Source organism: Pseudorca crassidens, chromosome 17 (genome assembly GCF_039906515.1).
Source record: "Pseudorca crassidens isolate mPseCra1 chromosome 17, mPseCra1.hap1, whole genome shotgun sequence".
NCBI classification, from domain to species: Eukaryota; Metazoa; Chordata; class Mammalia; order Artiodactyla; family Delphinidae; genus Pseudorca; species Pseudorca crassidens.
In genome coordinates, this window is record NC_090312.1 from 61,955,234 (window position 1) to 61,979,099 (window position 23,866).

General features: G+C 35.4%; 1 protein-coding gene across 3 annotated transcripts in view; it reads right to left on the bottom strand.

The window, feature by feature from the left end:
• Window positions 1-3,658: 3,658 nt before the first annotated feature.
• Window positions 3,659-23,866, bottom strand: part of ZBTB10 (zinc finger and BTB domain containing 10) — a 35,057-nt gene continuing 14,849 nt past the window's right edge. For 2 of the 3 annotated variants that reach the window (XM_067711998.1, XM_067711996.1), the window contains exons 3-6: window positions 14,151-14,249; window positions 9,261-9,437; window positions 8,893-9,065; window positions 3,659-8,618 (exon numbers count right to left, since the gene is read on the bottom strand). In XM_067711998.1, the coding sequence (XP_067568099.1) occupies window positions 8,313-8,618; window positions 8,893-9,065; window positions 9,261-9,437; window positions 14,151-14,249 (755 nt within the window). In that variant the 3' untranslated portion in view covers window positions 3,659-8,312. The remainder of the gene's footprint in view (window positions 8,619-8,892; window positions 9,066-9,260; window positions 9,438-14,150; window positions 14,250-23,866) is intronic. The other variant, XM_067711997.1, reaches the window with a different exon arrangement.

Consider the following 23,866-nt stretch of genomic DNA (forward strand, 5'->3'; position numbering starts at 1 on the left):
GGGTCTTCCGAGAAAACAAGAGCTTGTCTAATCCTACAGACTTGTCCAGTATAGCTGAGAGAATTGGGAGGCACCTAGAAAGTAATAAATTTTCAAGGTGAAAGTATTCTTTCTCCTCTTTACTACACTGAAGAGGGACAAAGCAAAGTGCTGTGTATGCATTACTAACTTAATCTGCACTGTTTTATATCTTCACTCCACACCTCTCAATCACTAACTTTCTTAAATTGCTGAAATGAAAGGCCTCTTTGATAAAGTTCCCTGATTGTCTAACTTTGCATCTTTTCCCACCCCAAATGTCTTGTAGAATAGAGAACTGAATATACACTGTGATCCCATTATCCATCACAGGTAACTTTTCTCACAAATTGGTGTTCAGTACATCTGCCAAATACATGTATGACCAAAGAGGAAAAGAGTCCATTGACTGAAATGGGAACTTACATTTTGAGTGTTGCGTAAGTCACCAAGTAGTAACAAAGAAGGGCCAGCAAATAGACTAGGGTGCTAAAGAGTCAGCGACCTTCAGAAGGCACAAATAGAGCAAAAGTTTAGGATGATTAATGGCTCAAAAATAACTGCCTGAAGTCCAAGGTAGGATTCTAATAAACACCCTTAAGCCTATGAAATAATAAAATCTCAGCGGCCATGGCTCACGGGCCTAGCTGCTCCGCGGCACGTGGGATCCTCCCGGACCGGGGCACGAACCTGTGTCCCCTGCGTTGGCAGGCGGACTCTCAACCACTGCGCCACCAGGGAAGCCCAATAATAAGATCTTTTAAGGAAGCAAATCAAAGAAAAACTATACCTACATATATAAAACTCTAGTTGTTTACCTAGAACTAAAGTAATTCTTAAAATAATTTCTTCTCATTTCCTTTGCCATAGATGAGAAGTATAAGACCCTGCGTTAGTAACTCCTGGACACTGATCCAGTTCCTATAATTGCCATTCTTTGGAATGAGCTAATTGTTTTAAGTGGCAATTACGTGAAAATTTAGTGTGGCAAAACTTGCTTTGGAGAACCACTCACGTCTCTTATGTAAATACCACCATCTCAGTTTAGGAATCTAGGTGCTACCAAAATCCAAGTGGATGACATAAGAACATGGTACAGATAAACACACATTTGTTTTCATATGGTAAAATATAAATGCAACACCCAACGTTCCTCTTCACAAATACCAAAAATTCGTATCAGTAAACTAAAACATCAGATCCAAATATCTTTATTGATGCATTGTTGCAGTCTACACTACATGAGGGAATAAACTCCAGTAGGGTTTTCTTCCTAGTTTTTTCACATCTTCCTTATATACACTGAATATCAGACATTTAGATGTTAGTGGTGGCTATGCCAGTCATTAAAATTTTGCAGCAAGTGGCTCATACTTAATCTTGCCACTTGTTATGGAGATGGTGTAGGTTAAAAAAGAATCACAGAAGACTACTTGCATTGAGATGTCTATGGTAGTATTAGCCAAAGGTTGGGTTTGGTCATTGTGCCTTTGGGTATGGACACCTATGGTGGTGTTGGGATAAAGGGCCCCGAGGGCTCAGTGTGATCCCTGTGCATGGCACAACACAAACTACTTCTAAACAAAATTAGCTTGAGAGCTACAAGCCACGAGATACTAGCAGGCAAAAGCCTTAAAAATGTTGAGGTCTTTAAATAATCATTCACTTAGAAATAATTCCGAGCTCAGACTATGTGCCAGGAATTTTATCTGAATATAATTTGTAGTCTCTAATGTGGAAGTTTTCCCAAATGTTAAATACTTATTGAATGAGTTTGTTACGGGGAAGATAACTGAAATGAAAGCTGAGGAGCCCTGGTCTAAACTTGACTGCAAAGTCCTTATAGTTCCCTCTCTGGGAATCAATTCTGTATTAATTATCTCCTAAATCTTTATATATTGTCCTCTCAACAGCTGTTGGGACATGTGTCAAGAAGGCTGTCTTTTGCATGTCTTTCACTAAGACTCTAAAACAGACCTAATGATGCGTGGAAAATTAGTATTTTCTTATTGCCAAACTGATTCTACTGGAAAAAAGAAAAAACATTCAGAAGGTAGTATTAATAGCACGTAAGGCACCATGCAACTACGGAGCCTATCTTTTATTCACTTCAATTAACTGAATAGATTTCCTGTAGTCCATTTTTAAATTTCCCTTAGTTCAAAATTCACTTAGGACATAGACTAAGATCTGAAGGACCTCTAATTTTCTTATCTAACTATATAGATAGATCCAATAACTGAATTTCCTACACCAGCTTCCAAACATTGGTCTGTGATGACTTGTAGTGAAAAAGAAAAAAGCTCAAGTAACAATTTTTTCCATAAAGATAAACATGATTTTCTAAGTTTCAACTGTGCTCATTTTGGTGTCAAAATATCCTTCATGAGATATTTACACAAAATTTTATCAACATTCTAAGCAAAACAAAAAGTTGATAACTACAGTGGTCAAAACAAATTACAACAAAAAAATCCACCTTGAAATAGAATTTTTTGGTCAATACTGCCTTAGCCAAAATGCTTCTCAGGTAATCTTTCATTTTATTTAGGACATCTCCAGTGGTGAGGGGTGGGGGTTGGTTTTTTCCGGGAGCAATCCCACTGCTTTTTTTTTTTTTTTTTTTTTTTGCGGTACGCGGGCCTCTCACTGTTGTGACCTCTCCCTTTGCGGAGCACAGGCTCCGGAAGCGCAGGCTCAGCGGCCATGGCTCACGGGCCCAGCCGCTCCGCTGCACGTGGGATCTTCCCGGACCGGGGCACGAACCCGTGTCCCCTGCATCAGCAGGCGGACTCTCAACCACTGCGCCACCAGGGAAGCCCCCACTGCATCTTTATTTATTAAAAACTGCTTTTTAACCTTGAGCACTCTGAGCAGTTCCAATTCTAATCCCTTGGAACCGTAGAGAGTCTATCTATATAAACCAATAGAATATATCTAATTCTGCCACATGACAGTTCTTTTAAAAGTTTAGATACTAAGAATTATATGCAATACAGGCATCCCATCCAGTAATTCACTGTTTTCCAAACTAAATCAAAACTCATTTCTTTAATAATTAAAAGTCTGGATATCTAGTTATTCTATGATTTCCTTTGGGCTATTACTAATACCACCACCACAAAAACCTTTTAAAAGTATGTTTTTTCTGTATTATTAAAAAGTTTCAAAGACTTGAAATTTATATATTTACTTATAATCCATTAATCCACTAGTATGCAGCAAATATGAGATGAAGTAGTTCACCTTTGCTTTTCAACCCATTTCCAAAAGTATGTACATTTCAGGAGGAGTATTTCAATGTTTTCTACAACCTGTAGAGAATTCCAAAAAAGTAATAAAGATGAAAGACAATATGCGGATTACAAATCACTGCTATTAATTAAAGCAGCTCTCCAAGCATTACTAGGAGGTAGTTTGGGTCTTTTATGCACTTCACATAAAAAGAGACAAACCAAAAAACCCTTAATAGTCTGCAAGTCAAACTTGTAAACCTTAAGTCCAGAGGTATCTGAATTATACATAAATCAAAATTTACAAAGGTGTTCCCGACCCCAATTAGTCTAAGTTAGTATACGTTAAAAGCAAGGAAATCTGAATTAAATGTCAGAGTCAACAAAATTCACAAAGCCAGAAGCAGTTCAGTGCTCACAAGTTTATATTTTTAGGTTTGATAAAGATTCTTGTGTATTTTCTAAATACACAGACAAAACAGTTGTGGAAGTTTACATACATGTCTTAGGACACTTATACTAGGTAGGTAAATTACATTAAAAAATTGGTCTTCGTAAAAGATCTTCCCAAAGAGCTTTTACAAACAGCAGGCAGAAGAAAGTGTTCTTTTATGTTTACAGTGTTTAAAATGCTGATTCTCCCATTTCATAATGGCCTCAACCATCCCTCTCCTAAACCCAAAATTTTGTTCTCAATAGCCAGCATATTCCAAATTTTAAGTACCCAATGTCATAAAATTCAGAGCTAGAAAACATCTTTTAAAGTGTGCTTATCCCTAATACGTTTTAAACTACCTTGAACAGTTCAACTTCACTTGAAAAGTAGGGATACAGCAAGAAAAAAAAAAAACCTTTCCATTTAAAATCCTAAAGTGACTAAGAAAAAACACCTGTTAGTTCTAAGCATGTATATTATGTACCATAGTTAAGTTTAAGGATCCGGGTGACTGAACGGCACAAAAACTGGGGTTCACATCTAGTTCTTCAGTTAAAAATCCTTTTAAAAATGAAAATGCTATAGCCAATTAACAGCATGTGCTACACTGAGGTTGGGTATCTTGTTTATAATCATGTGATACAACAATTGCTGTACTAGGAGGAAAAAGTATTAAGGATATTTGGGGGAGGAAGGATTAGACATTCAAATTGCTAACATAGCTGTTTCACAGGGAAAAGATGTCTCCACAGACAGACCCCTTTACAAGAGCTAAAATCCTACGAAAGTTGGGGCAGTAGAGCCCCCTAAAAAGAGCATGGGCTTCAGAATCAGACCTGGTCCAAATCCAGCTCTACCACTTAGTAACTGTGTTACATGAGTCAAATTAAATTAAGCAAATTTCAATGGAGCCTTTCCTCTTCTATAAAATGGAGACAATAGCACCTACTTATAGGGAATTTGATAAGATAATGTAAAGCGCATGGCATGTGCAGGCACTAAAAAAAAATGCTAGCTTTTGGAATTATTCAGAAAAGTAACTTTTTCATCCTATGTTAACATCCTAAAAACATAAATAAAACTTATTGGTTTTAAATTTTATGATTTTTAAGACCCATCTTCCGTCACACTCTCCCCTATTATACTACTCCAGTCATCTTCAGGCCTTTTACAGCACATTGTATTACTACAAATTTCTAAGCCCCGATCTTTTCATTCCCTATTTTCTCCCTATTCTCCACCCCTTTCCCCACTTCTTTTCGTCTTGGTTTTCCATGTATTATTAAACAACTAAGATGTGTCATGCCCCTATTATGCACCAGGCAGTGTTCTAAGCGCTTTACATGAATTAACTCCTTCATCTCACTCTTCCTTCAGCAGGATGGCTCTACCAAAACCAGCTCATGTTTTCCCCCCAAATTTCAAAGCTACTCATTACTGTTCAGTTTCCCCTTCCTATAATGTTTTTTTTAGCTCTTAATTGCTATGGTGTTAAAATTTAGCAAAATATCTAGTGAATATGAAAAATGAGGGCCAATAACAATGAAAAATCAGGGACCGTATGAAGTAACTGTCTCTGAGACTCGTAAGAAAGAACACATGATCTTGATTTATGAGGGTCTGTTACTACAAAATGAACAGGAAATGAACAGTTTATACTCTTCCTCTTCATTAAATAAAAGCTCTAAAATATTTTTCATTTAAAATATAAGTTACAAGAGAAAAATTCAGCAAATGCGTAACACATAATTCCGCCAGGGCTCCACAGACAAAATTTTGAGTGTTCCATTGTTACCTCTCTGAGACCAATCATAAGTTCTTAGTATCTATCAACTTCCTGAAATTGTACTGTAAGTCAGAAAAAGAATATACTTAAAAAAATAGAAACATCCAGTAGTATACCTTAGTACTAAACTATTTTTTTTAAAAAGATCTGGAAGGGAAAAGGCAGTCCCCTCGAGATCATGAAACAAAATAAGTTAGGCAGTCAGCAAGTAGAAAAATCTGTCAATTCTGTTTCTGGTAAAATGTTTACTTTAAAGACGAAATTTTTATATAGGCTGAGGCTAATATATTCAAGAGTATAAACATTTTTCCTTTGGATTACCTTTCTAAAAACAAACTCTTAAAGTATATTTCAGTTGACTAAAAATATAGCCAAATCTGTCACAACACAACATAAAAGGTAATGGACAATAATTATAGAATATTTTAAATTAACAGTAACAAGCCATCTACATCAAACCTTGTTTCCAACTAAAACCAAAACAAAAGCACAACAATCCCGTAGTGTACCAAGAGTGTATTTCAATTTACTGTATGCAATCTAACAAAAATTTGGTCATAATTTACCAGATATACATAAATGATTTAAGTAGTAAAAGAAAATTCAGTTTAAAGAGAGTAAGTTCATATCTTAAGGAAAAGTAAAAGTACATTAAGAATGTAAAGCCAAGTCCAGTTTCTATGCAATAAGTGAACTGTAGTTCACTTAAGTGAATCTAATAAAGCAGACTTAGGTGATTTTTAGATATATATCTTTTCTCTTTAATATATATTTATATATAGACAGATCTACCAATTGTAAACTATGGTTTATTTTAAAGGAGAGGGATAAATGGGATGAAAGAAATCTTTATACTATACTTACATATTCACAAAGCAGAACATTTTACGTTTAAAATACTTCTCCATTCATAGTATCTTTGCCCAACTAACGTCTACTTTGGACCCAACCAGAATTACATTTTACTCATTTGTCTAGAACATTGAGAAAAAGATGTACTCTTCAGTCTTAAACAAAAGTCAAACCAAAACTATCCATGTCGGTTTTTCAGTTTTGTAGAAACTATGATAAAGTTTAGGTGACAAATGATGCATCTAACCATGTAACTGTACTGTATCTTTCTTTGATTTATCCAAGCAGAAGCATCAGTGTCTAACATTAAACCATTTTTCTACTGAAATCAGAGACAGTAAGAAAGCCTGTCTCTTAAAAAACCTATCATCTTTTCAACTTTGATGGGATGGAGCACCAAAAGGATTATGTCTGCCAAAGTGTACTTTGCAATTTTCTCCACACGACTAGCATAATTTAGTTACCTGATATAAAATAGGAAAATATACTCAATTTCTATTTAAAAGAAAGCTGAAAATATGATATCCCTCAATCTTATATAATATACAATATGTTCCTGATAAATGTTGTGCATGTTAATATCAATTACGTGAAATGCTGCTGTGAGTCAATCAGCTAATTCATCTGTCATCAGGCTAAACAAGTCTGGCAATTTCAACTTAACACATCACCCCCTTGTACCCTGAAGAATTTAGTTAACAGAATAAAAATTGTAAAGCCTCTCAATGCTTTATTTGTAAGATTTTTGCAGATTGTTGAATCATGGTGACTACTAGAAAGATTATATATATATATCAAGATGTAGTGACTTCGAGGAAATGAAAAATAAATTAACTAAATTATCTATCATAATTTCAAACACTGAATACCCCAGTAAGTATGAAACAAAAGAGAATGCACTTTTTGTGTTAATTTTAATGATAAAAAGGGCACAGGAGTAAAAACCTGATATTTCACTTATATTGCATAACAAGCTAACCAAAACTGGACATGAAGGATAAATTATAAAACAAATCATTTTATCTATGACTTTTCTTTCGATTAGATTTGTCTTTTCAAATAGGACTGAGGTATAGTACACTGGCAAAAATAAAAAGAAGCAAACAAGAGTAGTGCCAAAGTAACAGATACCCAAAACCGAATGCCTTGTCAGAAAACGTCATATAGTAACCATTTATCAGATTAGAGCAGCAGGAGAAAGTTACTTCTAAATCATAATCATTTTAGTGGTATTTGTCAACCTCACCATGGTACTTTGCAACATCATTCTTCATTTGTAAAGTAGTATAATTCATGTCAAAAAGGAAAAGGGGAATGGAGGAAGTCAGTTAGTTCATTCCAATAAATTACCTCTCCAGTTCGTATAAACATGCCCATCAGCACAAAATTGAGAAATAATAGCTAAGACTAGAAGAGACTTGGTTTAAGTTATGAAGCAAATTAAAATGGAAAATACAGAAAAGTAGAACCAATGGGGTTGAAAAGGCCCCTCACTGAACATCTGTATTAAAAAAAATAAAATTAATAAAAATAAAAATAGAAACAAAACTCTACTAGTACAAACTAGCCTGAGTGGTTTGATGGACAGAGTAATTAGGTCAGCTGTCACTGTACTCTTAATAATGGATTTTCTTAATTCATGTTAAAGTGGCACATGAATGTAAGCTTTTTTAAGAACAGGTACTATATTTCCATAGGACCCAAATAGTTACTGTATATCCTATAAATAAAAAATATTTTTACTTTGATAACTGACTGAAGATGTGTGGACTCCATGTAATCCAACCACAAGGTTGTCTGCTGTACAGTCCTGTGCAAATATAAAAAAAAATTTTTTTTGCTATAAGGCTTTGACCCTACAGTTTTCACAGCAACATAACTACCATCCAGCATGTACCATATTTTGCAAGCCTTCAAGTTCAACAGTTCAAATTGTTGATTCATATTATGTCCAAATGCAGCATCCTTGAGGAGTATAGTAGGTCAGTTAGTCATCTAGAGACATACAAACATCTCCGGACTCATCCCATCGAGATGCATCATTCTGATCTTCTCCATCATCAGCCAGCTCTTCATCAGCTTCTCCACCTCCGTTCCCCTCATATTCTTCATCCCGAGGGAAATCTGTATCCTGTCCCTGATCTACACCTTCTTGCCCTCCTGGTTGTGATTTATCTGCACAGTCTACACAAACACCATAGCGTCGAGATCCATGTCTTATTCCAACACTGGCTGCTAACATGAAGATCTTCTTACACACCATACATTTGTATTTTTTATCCTTTTTATGCACCTAATTGAAGGGGGAAAAATCCAATGTAAGGATAGTACAGACAATATAATACATTTGAACCATTCAAATTAAACCTCCCATTTAACAATGAGTAAATACATCATCTTTCTGTATGAAGTTCAGTACTGGTTCATAAATCACATTCACTGTTTAAAGCAATTTACTTAATAATCTACCTTCCTTAAATGTGCAGGTAATAGTGTTAAAATATCTTAAGCTTCAATGACACAAATATAGTTTATCTCAAAGATCATTTACATTTAAAGTTACTTACCAGGGAATGTCTTTTTACATGTTCTCTGCGAGTAAACAGTTTCCCACAAATATCACAGCTAAATGATCTGACTCCCGTATGAATGAGCAAATGCCTTTTTAGTGTTCGTCTGTATTTGGCTACATAGCTACAATGAGGGCATTTTAACTTGTTCATGATTAGAGATGATTCACCTTTGAGAATTAAAAAACAAACAAAAAAAGCACTTATTATATATTAAACAGAAAACTGCTATCAAAAGCTTGTCTATTCTTGAGAACAGGGATCATTATAGGGCTACTACTATCTGAGTTTTTTAGAACCCAGAATGTGGAAGCTTTTAATTGATAAAAAGTATTAAATTCTATAGATGTTTGACTAATACTTGCCATTTTCCCAAGTTTCTTGTTTTGGCCAAGATTCAGGCAATAATCCATACTTGAAATCGTTAGAAGCACCTGGTATCAATCCATACTTGAAATCATTTGAAGTACCTGGTAGCAATCCATACTTGAAATCGCTTGAAGGGCCAGGCATCAGGCCATACTTGAAATCATGTGAAGGACCTAAAACAATTGAAAAGTGATCCTGATGTAATGATGGTAATTAAGATCTGTCTCTTATGAGGATTAAAAAAATCTATATTTTATGATAGAACAGCTTAATATAAAATAGCTGAATTAAAACTATATTTTAGTCTAAAACTGAGATGGCCTCATACCTTATTATCCCAATTTATAATATCCTGGTTGGCAGGCTATTAGAATAGAAAACAAACTAAAGTTTAAAATATAGTTCAACCACAGAAAAAAAAAATCAGTAAAATAAAAATACTATTTAATGGTATGTGGAGCCCACATGAAACTACCCTTTTAAATAGCTGCTGTTTCTAACTATACTATCACTTAAGACCAGTAGCAGCTGTGGAATGGGAAACCCAGCTGTGGAATGGGATCGTCTCCTATCAGTAGAGAAGAAATGGGCTAAGGATGAAGAATATAAATATAGGGTAATTACAAATGTAAAGTTCTTGTATTATTAGACCCTTGTTTGTTGTTTCAGATGCACTGGTGCAAGGTAACGGGGAATCTGGGGGTTCATCAACACCTCTCTAATGTCACCCTTAAATAAATAAAAGTCTGAAAGTAGACTCAATGAGCCTTAGGGAATTTGTGCCTGGGGATCTTCAGACAAGCTAAAGTAGGAATCATCTCCTCTGCATTTAATTCCATCTTGAATATGTATGTAATTCCTCGGATCCAGGAATCCTCTGGCAATGTGAAGATATCCAGAATCCCCCATAACTACTGCCATCCTATTCCAATCAACCATCAACTGCTGCCTCTGGATTATCTTCAATAGCCATCTGCTTGTCTCCCAGCTCACACTGTGCTGCCTTCCTAGAGTTTATTCTAAACAGCAATCAGAGATTCTTTCAAAACTTTAAATCAGAGCAAGTACTAACCATCTTACTCATAGTACAAGCCAAAGACTTCCAATATACTACAAAGCCTTACCTGATCTAGCCCTTGTTTCCAAACCACCCCCTTGGTTACTCTATTCCAATCATACTGGCCTCTGTGCTGTTCCACCATGATAAATTGGCTCCCACTTTAAGGCCTTTGCACTTACTCCTTCCCCTGCCTAGAACACTGCTTTCTAGGATATATGCACAGCACACTCGTGCAGCAATTTAATAATTTTCCTCCCATATACACGATTTTATAAAACAATGCTTGCCAAATGAGTTTTCTAAGAATTCAATTTCCTGTATCTACTTGCCAGATACACTGCCTCTTTTAAAAATTAAAAGAACTTAAGATTTCCCTCTTAAGGAAAAATTGAAAGTATCAATACCCAACAATACAAAAAGGTCTTAAGGTATTTAAAAATTGCAATTCATTACTACTATTGTAATTGTTTTGTACTTGGAATGCCTTCACCCACTTTTTTCTTAATGTTAGGAAAGCCCTCTGAATCCATAATTATATAATTTAACTGTAATACTGCTTGGGGTAAAGTTTCAGAATCCTAAAGTGAGACACCATATCTATGTGTGTGTGACAGAGATAAGGTTGGGAGTAGTAGCCTGTGAAAGTCCATCAATTTTCAGTTTCACATTTCTACATAAAGTTTGAGTTTTATGATTCATAGCTCTTGTCCAAATCAGTACAAAACAAAGTAAGCTCTAAGAGCAAGGACTGTGCCTGTTAATCACCTCAGTATTTCTAATGTCCAAAACATACACCATTCAATTATTTGTTGAATAAATGTATCTAGCAAAGTGCTAACGTACTATTTTTTACTTGCTCAAAAAACTTGGAAAAGTAACCTCATAAATCATGTTAAGTATGCTAATATCCAACAAAATATTATTCACTGCATAAGAATAAAGAGAGCAGCCCTAAAACAAGTGATGAATTGATAACTCAAGATTCAGAATTGAAGATTTTTAACACTTGCAATGTTTCTCTAGACCTACAGTAAGATACAATAAAAAGCATCCATGGTCCAGGTAAGAAAACCATATCTGGAATACAAAATGGTAATTCAAATTAAGAAAGCCTCATCTCAAACTTCTTTCATCTCTCCAGATTCTTATAACCAGTACAAATTACTTTTAGGAAGTATAAGAGCAACTTGAACCAAGGTATTGCGCCTTTGAGTGGGAGGGAGAAAAAGGATACTTTGGAGTTAGGGGATGCAGAAAATTAAAATACAATTGTTACAAATAAAGAACAGGAGACTTCAAAAACAAAAGAAAGCCACAACCCAAACAAACCAAAATTTAAATACCCAGAATTGGCAGTACCAACTGACTAGTATCACGGCAGTACCCGCCCACCCAAGAAAATTGTGCCAAAGAATTTAGAAAACAAATATACAGTAAAAGTAAACACACAAACAGCAAACTTCAGGTAACTGTTTTGGATTGCAAAGGATACATTTAATGTTCAAACAATCTGTTAAAACACCCATTTGAAAACTGAAAAAGGTATTTCCTTTGCAATTCATAAAACTGAAGGATCATTAAGGTTATTCAGTTCTATAATTGTGCTTACTGTTTAATAATCTTCTGGGTACATTATTCCATAATGGCAAAGTAAGAAGAAAGCACTTTTTTTTTGACGTCAAAACCGTAACACAGGGGCTTCCCTGGTGGCGCAGTGGTTGGGAGTCCGCCTGGCGATGCAGGGGACTGGGTTCATGCCCTGGTCCGGGAGGATCCCGCATGCCGCGGAGCGGCTGGACCCGTGGGCCATGGCCGCTGGGCCTGCACATCCAGAGCCTGTGCTCTGCAGCGGGAGAGGCCACAGCGGTGAGAGGCCCGCGTACCGCAAAAACAAAACAAAACAAAACAAAAACAAAAACGTAACACGAGGGATCTCAGTTGCAAAAATACTATTTTTTTTTTTTTTGGCTGCACCATGCAACTTGCAGGATATCTTAGTTCCCCGACCAGGGATTAAACCCATGCTCCCTGCAGTGGAAGCACAGAATCCTAACCACTGGACCGCCAGGGAATTCCCCCAAATACTCATTAATGGATTAGAATGTCCCCTAAAGAGAAAGGACTCTAAATCAAGGATTTGCTTTTTGAGAATGAAATAAATTATATGGACCATCCTCCACTGAATATGTTTATGTGCACAAATTTAAATTTTACATCTGAATTCACATGCCAAACTAAATAAACCCATTCTTGAACCAGATTTCTAAAACAAGAAAGCAAGTGCAATAAAGTACTCTTGGCACTATTAGTGATTTTCTGTACGAGAGACAAGTGTTCAAAATTCAATGCATCTAATCTGTAAACTGCTAACTTCAAAATCTTTGTAAATTCTTTTCAACAGTTAGGAGAAAACCACCTTAAGGCAGTTTCTTCAGAATTATGGCTTAATTTTGGTCCGTGCACACTGTATATTCGAAAGCCCCGGAGAGTTTTCTGTAAAAGCACAGTTGTCCCGGTCCCCATCAATTGTTTATAAAGATTTCCAAAGCTACAGAAACTGAATCACTGAATATCCCATATCCTTTTATGTATCTTCAACAAATGTTAGTTTTGTCACATGTGCTTTCGCTCTATGTATACATATACATACCTTTGTGTACTATTTGAAAACAACTTCTATGCTTCATCACTTCACCCCTAAACACAGCATGCATCTTTTAGAACTTCCTCCTATATAAACCATAGTGCCTTTATCACATCCAAGAATTTTAAAAATTGTTAAGACTATCATTTAACCCAGACTACATATTCACCTTTCCAACTATCCCCCAAATGCCTCTTCATTGTTTTCTTTTCTGGATCAATGATATAATAAAAGATTGACATAATGCTGGATTTGGAGAGATTTGTCTTTTTTTCTCCTCATGATTAAAGTCGAGTGAAACCTTCTGGCAAGTATACTATAAGACATAGGTGATGGTGCCAGCTAGTGCATCATACCAGGAGGCATACTAAATTTAATCACTTGGCTATGATCATGTTCATCAGATCTCTTTATTGTAGAGGTATCTTTTCTCCTTTGGGAATAAAAGTAACCTGTGGTATGATACTGAGACCACGCGAAAATGCTATTACAACAAAACTGTAAAATGCTATTACAACAAACTTACAACAAAATGCTATTACAACAAACTTATCCCAGTCATCATGGGATAAGCCCATCAATGGTGGCTTACTATCCAATGATGACCTTGAATTATTTCCCATGGACATTGAAAAATAGGTGTTTTTCCAATTTTATCATTCTTCTATGTTTATTAGCTTGGAATTCTTCTGTTAAGAAAGCTTTCTCCCTTTTTAATTTACCTATATTATTCTTTGGAATATTCATGGATTCTTTGTATTCATGTGCACTTCCCCCAAAGTAGTTGTTATAAATATCACTATTCAGAATTAACGTTTTCTATAGTCATCAACAACCACACTATTATTTTACATCAAAGCTAATTAAAATACATTAGTCAACCATTCTGATAGTTACCATTCTTATTCCATCTATACACTAGCAGAAAGCCACAAGCCACAAGTTTTAACAACTCTAAATAAATGACTCCCTCAAACAAACAAGAAATACCTATCCATTTGTATTTACCAGGCTTCTAAATTCTACAATCAACATAGCTGCCCAAGACTGAAAGTGTTTATACCTAATACTTTCCTTTAAGGAAAAGAAACTGCAGTAGGTCCTTAATAAACACATACACAAATACCTCCCAATCTTCAAATCCTCTTAAAGGTACTCCTGCTAAAATTCTATTGTACCTACCAGCATCACCTCCATCTTGACTGGAGCCGGCTTCAGCCAATAAATTTGTATTCACATTCCTATCACAATCTGGCCCTGAGAGTAGAGCACCATCCAGATCTGAAAAGGAGACACAGAATAATCTGTTATTTACAACCACACAATAGCCATCACCCAGAACACCACTCTTTTCTTGGAATTGTTTCTTATGCAGACTAAACAGAGGATATCTGCAAGTACTGAATAGCTACTATGTGCTTAACGCTACAAGGCACAAAAGCATACATAAGACATGCTTTTCAACCACAGGAACAAGTGCACACTCCACAGGAACACCAGCACACTGGATTAAGAATGAGCTTTAGAGCCTGGCTCCATTTGTACAAGCATGTGCCTCAGTTTCCTCATATGCATCTACCTATATCAGAGATTTGATAAAGAAATTTAATTAGTTAATGCAAGCCAAGTGTTACAGTTATGGTGTCTGATACCCAAAAGATAGCTGCTACTGCTAGTATTAAGCACTAAATGTATAAAACATTGTTTCTGTACTGGTTCAGAAGTGGAAAAGACCAATGAATACTAGATTAGTAAAGGAAGACTTCAGAGAAGAGGTAATTCCTAAGAGTTAATCCTGAAATATGGAAAAGCAGCATTAAGGGCATACTAATGAGATAGTACTCTTGGTTCCAATCTGTTATTTCCCTTGAATCTGTTCCATCTCTTCTTTTTCTCTACTGCTGCCTTAATCCAGGCACTCATCATTATTCTCCTGGATTAATCAGAGAATTACTTCAACAGTTTCTTGGTCTCCTTGCTGCAAAATACAGTCAGTGTTCACTCTTCATTTCCCACAACATTGCCAGAAAGATCTTTCGACAACATAAAACATGTTGCTCCTTTACTTAAAATCAATTCACCAGTTTTTAGGATAATCTTCAAACTCCTTAATTTAGAATACAAGGTCCTAATATTCAGGTTTCTATTTACGAATCTAGCATCATCCCACTGGTACTATCTACTCCTCAAATTAAAGTCTCAGAAGACATTTTTCAAATGCCACTTATAATAGGCAATCTCTCCTCTACCTCCCATTCAAGACTCATCTTTGGTGTCACCATCCTATACTACCAAGAATTCAAGATGGAGACTAAAGTATGCGTTACTTTCATTTCATTCAATAAATACTGAGTACCTTGGAGGTCACCTGGTGATCTTAGAGTGGTACTGGTGGATCAGCTGGCAAGTAGAAAGAGTGAGAGTGGCCTGTGCTGTGAATGGAAGACGAATTAGAGATACAGTACAGACAATCTGAGAAATGTGGCTGTAAAGGGCAAGAGTGAGATATAGGGTAAGAGTCTGGGTTTTTTTTTAAGATGGAATAAACAAACATGTTTAAATACTAAAAGGAATAAGTCACCAAGAAAGGGAGAAGACACTGAAGAAATACTGCAAAAAGAAGGAATTATCAATTTTGTAAGATTCCTAAGGAGTCTGGGATCCAGAAGCATTAAGACAATCAGTATATACAGAGAGAAGTTTGAAGACAGGCACTTAAAGACTAAATGTCTACTGGCTTTTATTTTCTCTGTAACTTAGAATAGTAGAACGTGAGGTTACTGCCTACAGTAAATGGGTTGGAAGTCAGAAGGAACAGTAAATAGACACAGACTCCTTTCCTGTTCCTTGAGAGCAGGGATACTACCTAGATTTTATTTTCCCAGTATTTATCATAATGCATGACAAATAAAAGGCTTTTCAACAAATGTTGTTAAATGTTGGCTTGAGTAGTCTGCCCTTTACAACCTGTGTTACTAATTTAGACTTATGAAGAAAAATTTCTCTGAAGTTCCCTGGCAGTCCAATAGTTAGGATCCAGCAATTTCACTGCCATGGCTTGGGTTTAATCTCTGGTCAGTGAACTAAGATCCTGAAAGCCACGTGGTGCAGCAAAAAAAAAAAAAAAAAATTCTCAGTTTTCTGGTATATAATAACACTAAAACATTGAATAACTGAAAATTAATTAATTGAAATTTAGTGGCTTTGCTTTCCTATGAAAAGTTAAATGTATTTCAATAATCAAAAAGTAAAATTTAAATCACTATTTAAAAAATGTCCCTTTCCCCAGCATCTCATTCTAAAGTGTACAGTCTGTTCTGAGGGCACTTCTTAAAATTCTGCCAAGCAGGTTTGTAAATACAGAGTGTTTCTATTTACGTAATATTCTATAGTGATTTGTTCAAGGCTTTCAAGTATTAGGATTTAATTTGTGATCTTTAATGCTACATGGACACTAATAGAGAATACGTCAACCTAAAACCTTAATAGATGGCAAATGTATTCTTTCTGTGTACAATAACAAAATCATATCCATGCTACAGATGTTAAAACCCATTTGAAAGGTACCAACTACTTGGTTCTTGATACCAAAAATAAATCTTAAAATAGATGAGCTTGTCCAGGTTGACAACAGCTTTCAAAAACCATGCTTAACTTAGGAATCAGTACATCATATCACTGCTGTACCTTATTTGAAATCAGCCAACCCACCTAGCAACTTATTTTTAATCAGCTGAGTTGATGTGAGTAAGATAGAAGCCAGGAAACCAACCAATCATTTGATACAAGAATATATTCTGGGACTTCCCTGATGGCGCAGTGGTTAAGATTCCACCTGCCAATGCAGGGGACACGGGTTCGAGCCCTGGTCCGGGAAGATCCCACATGTCCTGGAGCAACTAAGCCCATGCATCACAACTACTGAGCCTGTGCTCTAGAGCCCGTGAGCCACAACCACTGAAGCCCGCGTGCCTAGAGCCTGTGCTCTGCAACAAGAGAAGCCACCGCAATGAGAAACTCACATGCTGCAATGAAGACCCAATGCAGCCATAAATAAATTAATTAATTAAAAAAATATATATTCTGCTTCACCAGTAACTCTTGGTCATCATCTTTTTCTCAAAAAAATATAGGATTAAAAAATAAACTCTAATATACTTTGCTTTTGTGACATTCATAACCTTCCTATGGAAATCTTTCTCTTAATGTAAACTTAGCAAAAAGGGCTGAGACCTCTTTGCAAACAACGAAAGACCTTTTTTGAAGAGCTATTAAAACATTAGTTTTATAAGATAATAGGAAGTAAATGTACACTGTGTAATACCATTCAAATAATCAGAGCTAAATGCTAAGCCACGTGCAATTTCTTCTATTTTTACAAACGTATTTTCTTCAGTGAACAGATAATAGCTGACATCTTCCCTAAGAGAAAAAAAAAACAGGTTTTATAAAGTCCTTTTGTACATGCAATCTCATTTAAATTTCACTACATATTTATATAGTTACGAATATTCTTATCCTCAACCTTTAAGAGGAAACTAAAGCTAGTGCAGAGTGCTGCACTGTTTGTTAACTGTATTACACTGCCTCCTGACAACAGGAGCACCAAACCTGGCACTAACCAGGCAATTAAAAAAAAAAAAGTACAATCTGCAATGCTGGAAATGAGAGTGCAGAAGTATAAACATCTTAAACTTACTTTCCTAGTGATACTTGATATCTACTGCTAAATGCGCAAAAACAAAACTACCTACGCTCTGTGCCAAACCAGCCTTCACTTTATTAACCTCTTTAATAAAAGCACCTCCAAAATTTTAAGTGTACCTAGTTATTAGCTGTCATTGTTCTTTAACTAATACATTTTTGTCTATCTTCAAAGCAACTTCCTCCTTAGAATGCACTTTTTTATACTTCTCTGATTAACCATGAATTGCATTCTTTAAAAAAATGACATCTTATTCATGGGTTTTTTAAAAACCTGATTACCAAGCAATGCAAAGAGAATGAGATGAAAAAAGAATGGTGTAAATCTCAGTCTCTACCTTCTCCCAAATTTATAACAATCATAACTTGATTTTCTTCACAAGGAAAGAGTAGCAATATTTATCCACTTCACAAAGTTGCTATGAAAAATAACATTAGTAAATAAAAATATTGCATTAATTATAAAGTGCAACATAAATCATGATGTCCTTAAATGAGTTTAATCTTGGTGCATGTGGCTATAGGTTTCTCTTGGACCACACTGGGCTAGCATCACTTCCAAAGCATCTGGTGCTTAGTACAGCACCTGCCTGTAAGTGCTAAACAAAGCTAGGTTGGGAAGGAGGTCTCCCTGACCGTTTGCTTTTGGTTCCCAAAATTCCAAACATAAGGCAGGTGCAGACTAATCCAGATTTTCTTAAAACACAAATATTCTTTAAAAGAATGAAATATGAGAGAGGACATCAGAAATCAAGGTTCTAGAAATAACTACAACTCCATCCTACAAAAACTCAGTAAGGTCTATTCAACTTTTGTTTTCATGTAAATGTATACTAGCAACAAATTTCTCTTCTCTGAAGACAGTTTCAGAAAACTAAATCTGATTTTTTTTCATAAACAGTTATAGATTTTTTTCTCTTCATTCACTGTGTTCGAGTTTTTTTTCCCTTTCAGTGGAGAGTAAATTCAGTTGCAAATGAATTATACAAAGCACCCTTGACAGTTCTATAGCAGCCTAGAGACTCAACAAATAGCAGTTTCCCTTTACCCCCAAACTCGATGATTCAAATGACAGACTAGGCTCTACTGTTTCTTCTTCGCTTCTATTCAAACAAGGCTGTTATTTCTTCCATGACTGGGCCTTAACAGGTCTCCCTGGGACACTCCCCATTCCAATTCATGAACAACACCCTCCAAATGCCTTTGTGTTAAAGGCAAATATATACAGCTCGGATCTCTAATTTAAAACCTCTCACTGCCTCAGAGTCCGTAAAATAAAATTCACAATTTATTACCATGTCAAACAGAGAATTACAATCTGGCCCTAACGTTTGACCCAACCTCATCTACCCCTACGACACTGCCCTTTCTATTCTTTCACCCACTTACTCCAATTTCTTGCCACCTTGCACCCTCTCCTGGCAAACTCCTATATAATACAAGATCCAAATCTATGAAGCTTTCTCCAACTCTTATGAGCAGTCAGGAACCTCCCCCATTGCACCCTCTGCCATACTTCTGATTTTAACATTTATCACACTGCACTGGTATGTTTCTACCCCACAGCCATCCTACTGTGAACAAATTCTCAATCTTGACAGCAATATGACCTGACCTGTTGCTCAGTTTCTTGCGGATTTAAATAAAAATTTTATTACCAAATTTCCTCTTATGATGTGGAAAGTTTGGAGTCCCAGAAAAGTAATAATATGTGGTTATAAGATAAAATTTCTGGTCACCCCAGAATATTAAACCCCAGAATATAATATAATATAATATTTTGGTCACCCCAAAATATTATATCAGAAATAAAAAATTTAGTCTTACAAAAATTTTCAGGGGTTGACACTTACAGGGTGGGTTTAGACAACTTAATACCATCAACAGATAGAAGTCACAAAAATGCTTTTATAACTGATCCACACAAGGCTTCTTCAACACACAGCTTTAGTCTGGCCACACAAATTCTATTTCTTTAAGGCTTATAACTTGAAGAGAATGATCATTAGTGTAGCCATCTCTTGGATCAGATACGGCAGACAGGGAAGGGAAAGGAACACAAGGCAGAGGAAAGTAAAGGAGAAGGAAAAAACAGATGGCAGAATACTCCTATTACCATATAGTTACCTATTATCATCCTTTTAAGATTAAATATTGAGGAGTCTTATATATTAGTATATTTTGCAGTCCATTAGCTAGTGGTGGACATTCATTTTTTAAAATGAGCCTCAGGCCTTCAAACTACCATTTAATACCCAAATGTAACAGTTTCTAGAGAAAAATGACCTTAAATCACTTGTAGTTCATCCTTTGTAACATACTCAACCAAAAGGATGCCTGTAACGTAGAGCAGTACATCTGGAATCCCTTAAGAAGAAAGAACTAATCCAGGTCCATAAACCTGTTATGTAAAACACTTGGGTTAAGATGTACAATGCATAAATTTTCAGATTTTAGGCAAGTAATAACTACAACACCCCCAGTGGATGTAGGGTAGCAACCTGTAATCAAAACGGTATTTCTGCAACAAAACATATGGATATTCACATTTTAGGAAATAAGTAAAAAATATAAATAGGCGGTTTTGCTGCCAATTGATTATCAGGTTTTGTTGCCAAAATGATTTTTAAAAGCTTTGATTTATAGCCTCCAAGATTTCATAATTATGAAATTTTCTTTCCTTCTAATTAGACATATTATGTGTGATAAACTCAAGCCAAGTTAAGTGGAAACATTTTAAGTAGTTCATACAGTAACTTTATATGGCATGGCCAAAATATTGGAAAATCTCAAATCAGATGGCCAATTTTCAAAGTTGTAAAAATGTTTAAATTTTAAAAAAAAAGATCATTTAAGAAAGCATTTCAAGATTCTGCAACATCTGAAAGTGATGCCACGTATCAATTATCACCCCAAATATAGAAGGGCGTAAGTGCTGGTAATTCACTACTTCAAGTATGACTCATTAGGATATCTTAAAGATATATAATTTGAGCATTCTTTTCTCAAAGTTGTTTTCTAAATACTCGAATTAAATGCTTTTTAACCAATAGACAATTACACAAATTAAAGATGTTAAAGCTTAAACCTCAATTCAACTCTACTTGTAGGAATTAATAAAAATTCACAAATGCCACAAAGCTGTTTTCCTATCCAAAGTACAGATGAGAGAAAGGAACTTTTAGATTGTTTAAAAGAACCCTAAATTATATCCTTTGATCAACTAAAACCACCTTGCATCTGAGTATTTGTACGGCATCATGAAAAATTCAATTATCTAGATGAAATTTTACCAGCTTTTATTAGATAAAAATTAATTCTATAATCTACTGTTGCATTTACTAGAAAATGCTTTTGAGGAAATTGCCAATTATACTACTTAGTGTCAACTATACAAAACCCCACTGGAGAAATTCCTTTCAGAATTCAGTACCAGAAAAGTTTGTCATCCCACAGAACTGGTACGTTTCCTCACTTTGAAGGGTTTCTTATCATCTTAGAGCCAACAAAAAGCAATTTTAATTAGGCTAACCATATTAACACCCTTGGCTAGCACACTTCTTTATTGCTGTATTTTATTTGTATTTTGATAATTTGTTTCTTGTCAGTCATTCAAAATCTTTGTTCAAAATGAGGTATGTATTGCATGCAGATATAAAATGTATTACGTACAGAGTACAGTTATTTACAATGGGGCAACTTGCCAGTGTGACTGGCACAAATAATACAAAAATACAGATTCAGAAAACCCAATGTTCCATGAGTCCAGAGTAGATCAAAGATGGGATTAACATACCTGACTTGTTCTAACAGTACAGATGAACACACTGTGTAAAATAATGTAGGCATTAGTTATTTTTGCCCCTACAATTTAATTTCTAATCTTAAGATTTACATGTACTTTATTTATTTGGCTAAAACTTGTTTTCTGGCTGTAAATCAGGAAGATGAGGTTTTGAAATTTTTACATTATCAAAGGAACTCATTAAATGACTCCTTTTTTTCCTACTTTATTACCCAGAACTGTTTTTCCTAACAGTTTTAATTATCCAATAAACCCCAATAAGACAGTAAAAAAGACAGAAGTTTCTAACTTTTCTGGAGTTCCACTTCCAAATATCTTCATATTATCAAAAATGATTTGAAGGGAATCCCAGTAGTGAGTCAAATAATAGGTATACTAGCTTCTTTAAGATTAAAAAAAATACCATCTGAATACAATCCCTGATAAACCTTCCTATCTCAGTATCTCAATTATATTTCTTTATGAGGCATCCAAACACCACCGTCAACATTATATGACAAGAAGACAACAGTATTTAGAGCTGTGATTTACAAATAGTAGGCTTAAGAATCTGGGAAGTCACAGTTCCTACAAGAGACCCACAAATCCAAATATGCCAAGCACTGCTTATAGACTAAATGGATAATTCACCACGACTTTTCACATGTTTAGGTATAGAATTTTAAGTACGTTTAAAAGCATTTATTTCACCGAAAAATTTCACTATTTTTTCAATAAGTGAAAATGAAAAAAAGTATAACCATTAATGTGGAATTCATTAAAATGTTACAAGTTTTAAAATGGGCCTCATTTTTTAAGACTGGGTCACTAGTTTATTAACTGCCAAGCTTCTAATGCCAGACAGTCCTAAACATGGAACCTGCCTCTATTTTTACTAACTGAATGACCTTGAGAAAGGCCTTAACCTTGGTAAATACAGACCCACTGTGTTCTTTACTGGTCAGAATTTGCCTGTAGAGTTCTAGTCAATTCTGTGCATCAAAATTTCAGGGTGAAACAAACTGTCTATGGCTGTTAAGAAGGGTGTAAAAGGGTTTGGCATTCACAAGGTGGGAGGTACAGCACTTAGCCTAGAAGAAGGGGACTTCAGGGGAATTTTTCAAATGTTAATATCTGAAGGGCTATCAGGTTGATTAGAGAGATTAGAGGTTAGGCTCAGATTATACTACTAAAAATGGCAGAATTAGGAGTTAAAGAGAAGCAAATTTTAGCTCAATATAAAGTAACTTCCTAATAATGACATTCATTTTAACCCTGGAACAGGCTGCTTCAAAAACTATTCTAAGTATTAAAACAAAAGGTCAGACTGAGGCTATAATAAGACCACCTATCTAGAATTTGGTAGAAAGTACACTGCACTGGAAAACTGATTTTAAATAATCTCAATAGTCTGTAAGGGGGACTAAGATGACCATGCGAGCTATGTTTTTATATTTGTCATTTTTCATAATAACCCTATAAAATAAATAGCATATTCTAAAGAAGAGGAAACCGAGGGCACGAGTTTAGCTTAATTTGATTATGGTAACATATAAGTGGCAGAGCTCACTTCCCAATCCTGATTCAATTTGGGCTTTCCTCTACATCAGCAGATTTCAACCTTGGTTCACAACAGAATCACCTGCAGAGTTTATAAAAGTTTCAACAACCAGGCCACATCCCAGACCAATTAAATCTATATCCCTAGCAGAGAGATCCAAGAATCATGGTGGCCTGTAAAGTTCCCAATTAATGCCAACATGCAGCCATGATTAAGACCTACTGCTCTATACCAAAAGTTGGCAACACTAGAACACACCCATGTTCATTTGTTTACATACTGTCTGTGAATGCTTTCATGCTACAATGACAGACTTAAGTAACTGACTTTATGACCAACGAACCCAAAAATATTTACTGCTTGGCCCTTTACAGTAAAAATTTGCCAGCCTCTGGCTCTGTATCATATTATGTTCTAGCTCTTACGGGACCCATTTTCTGCCACTGAATGAAGGTGGATTCAGAGGCACTAAAAAGTTGTGAAAAGTTTGAACAGTTGGAATGTAGCACATCACTGATACAACCGAACTTGTGAGTCAAGCAAGGCTCATCAGATACTAATGTGATATCAACGACATAACAGAATTTTCATTTATAAGGTATTAGAGATAAGTTAAAAGCATACTAGACAACCAAAAATTAATTTATGATAGACCTAGTCCATTGATACAGCTAGGGGTGCTTGCTAAGATAATCACTAGCAATGTTATTTTTGAAAGTATGCACTGTGGTTCAAATTACTGCTTTTCTTCTCTTTGAATCACTCCAATTATGTGTGGCATTAATTTTAAGAATGGGGTTAGCTCTAATTAGTTTTGTCAATCAACTACTATACAAAAAAATCTGCTAA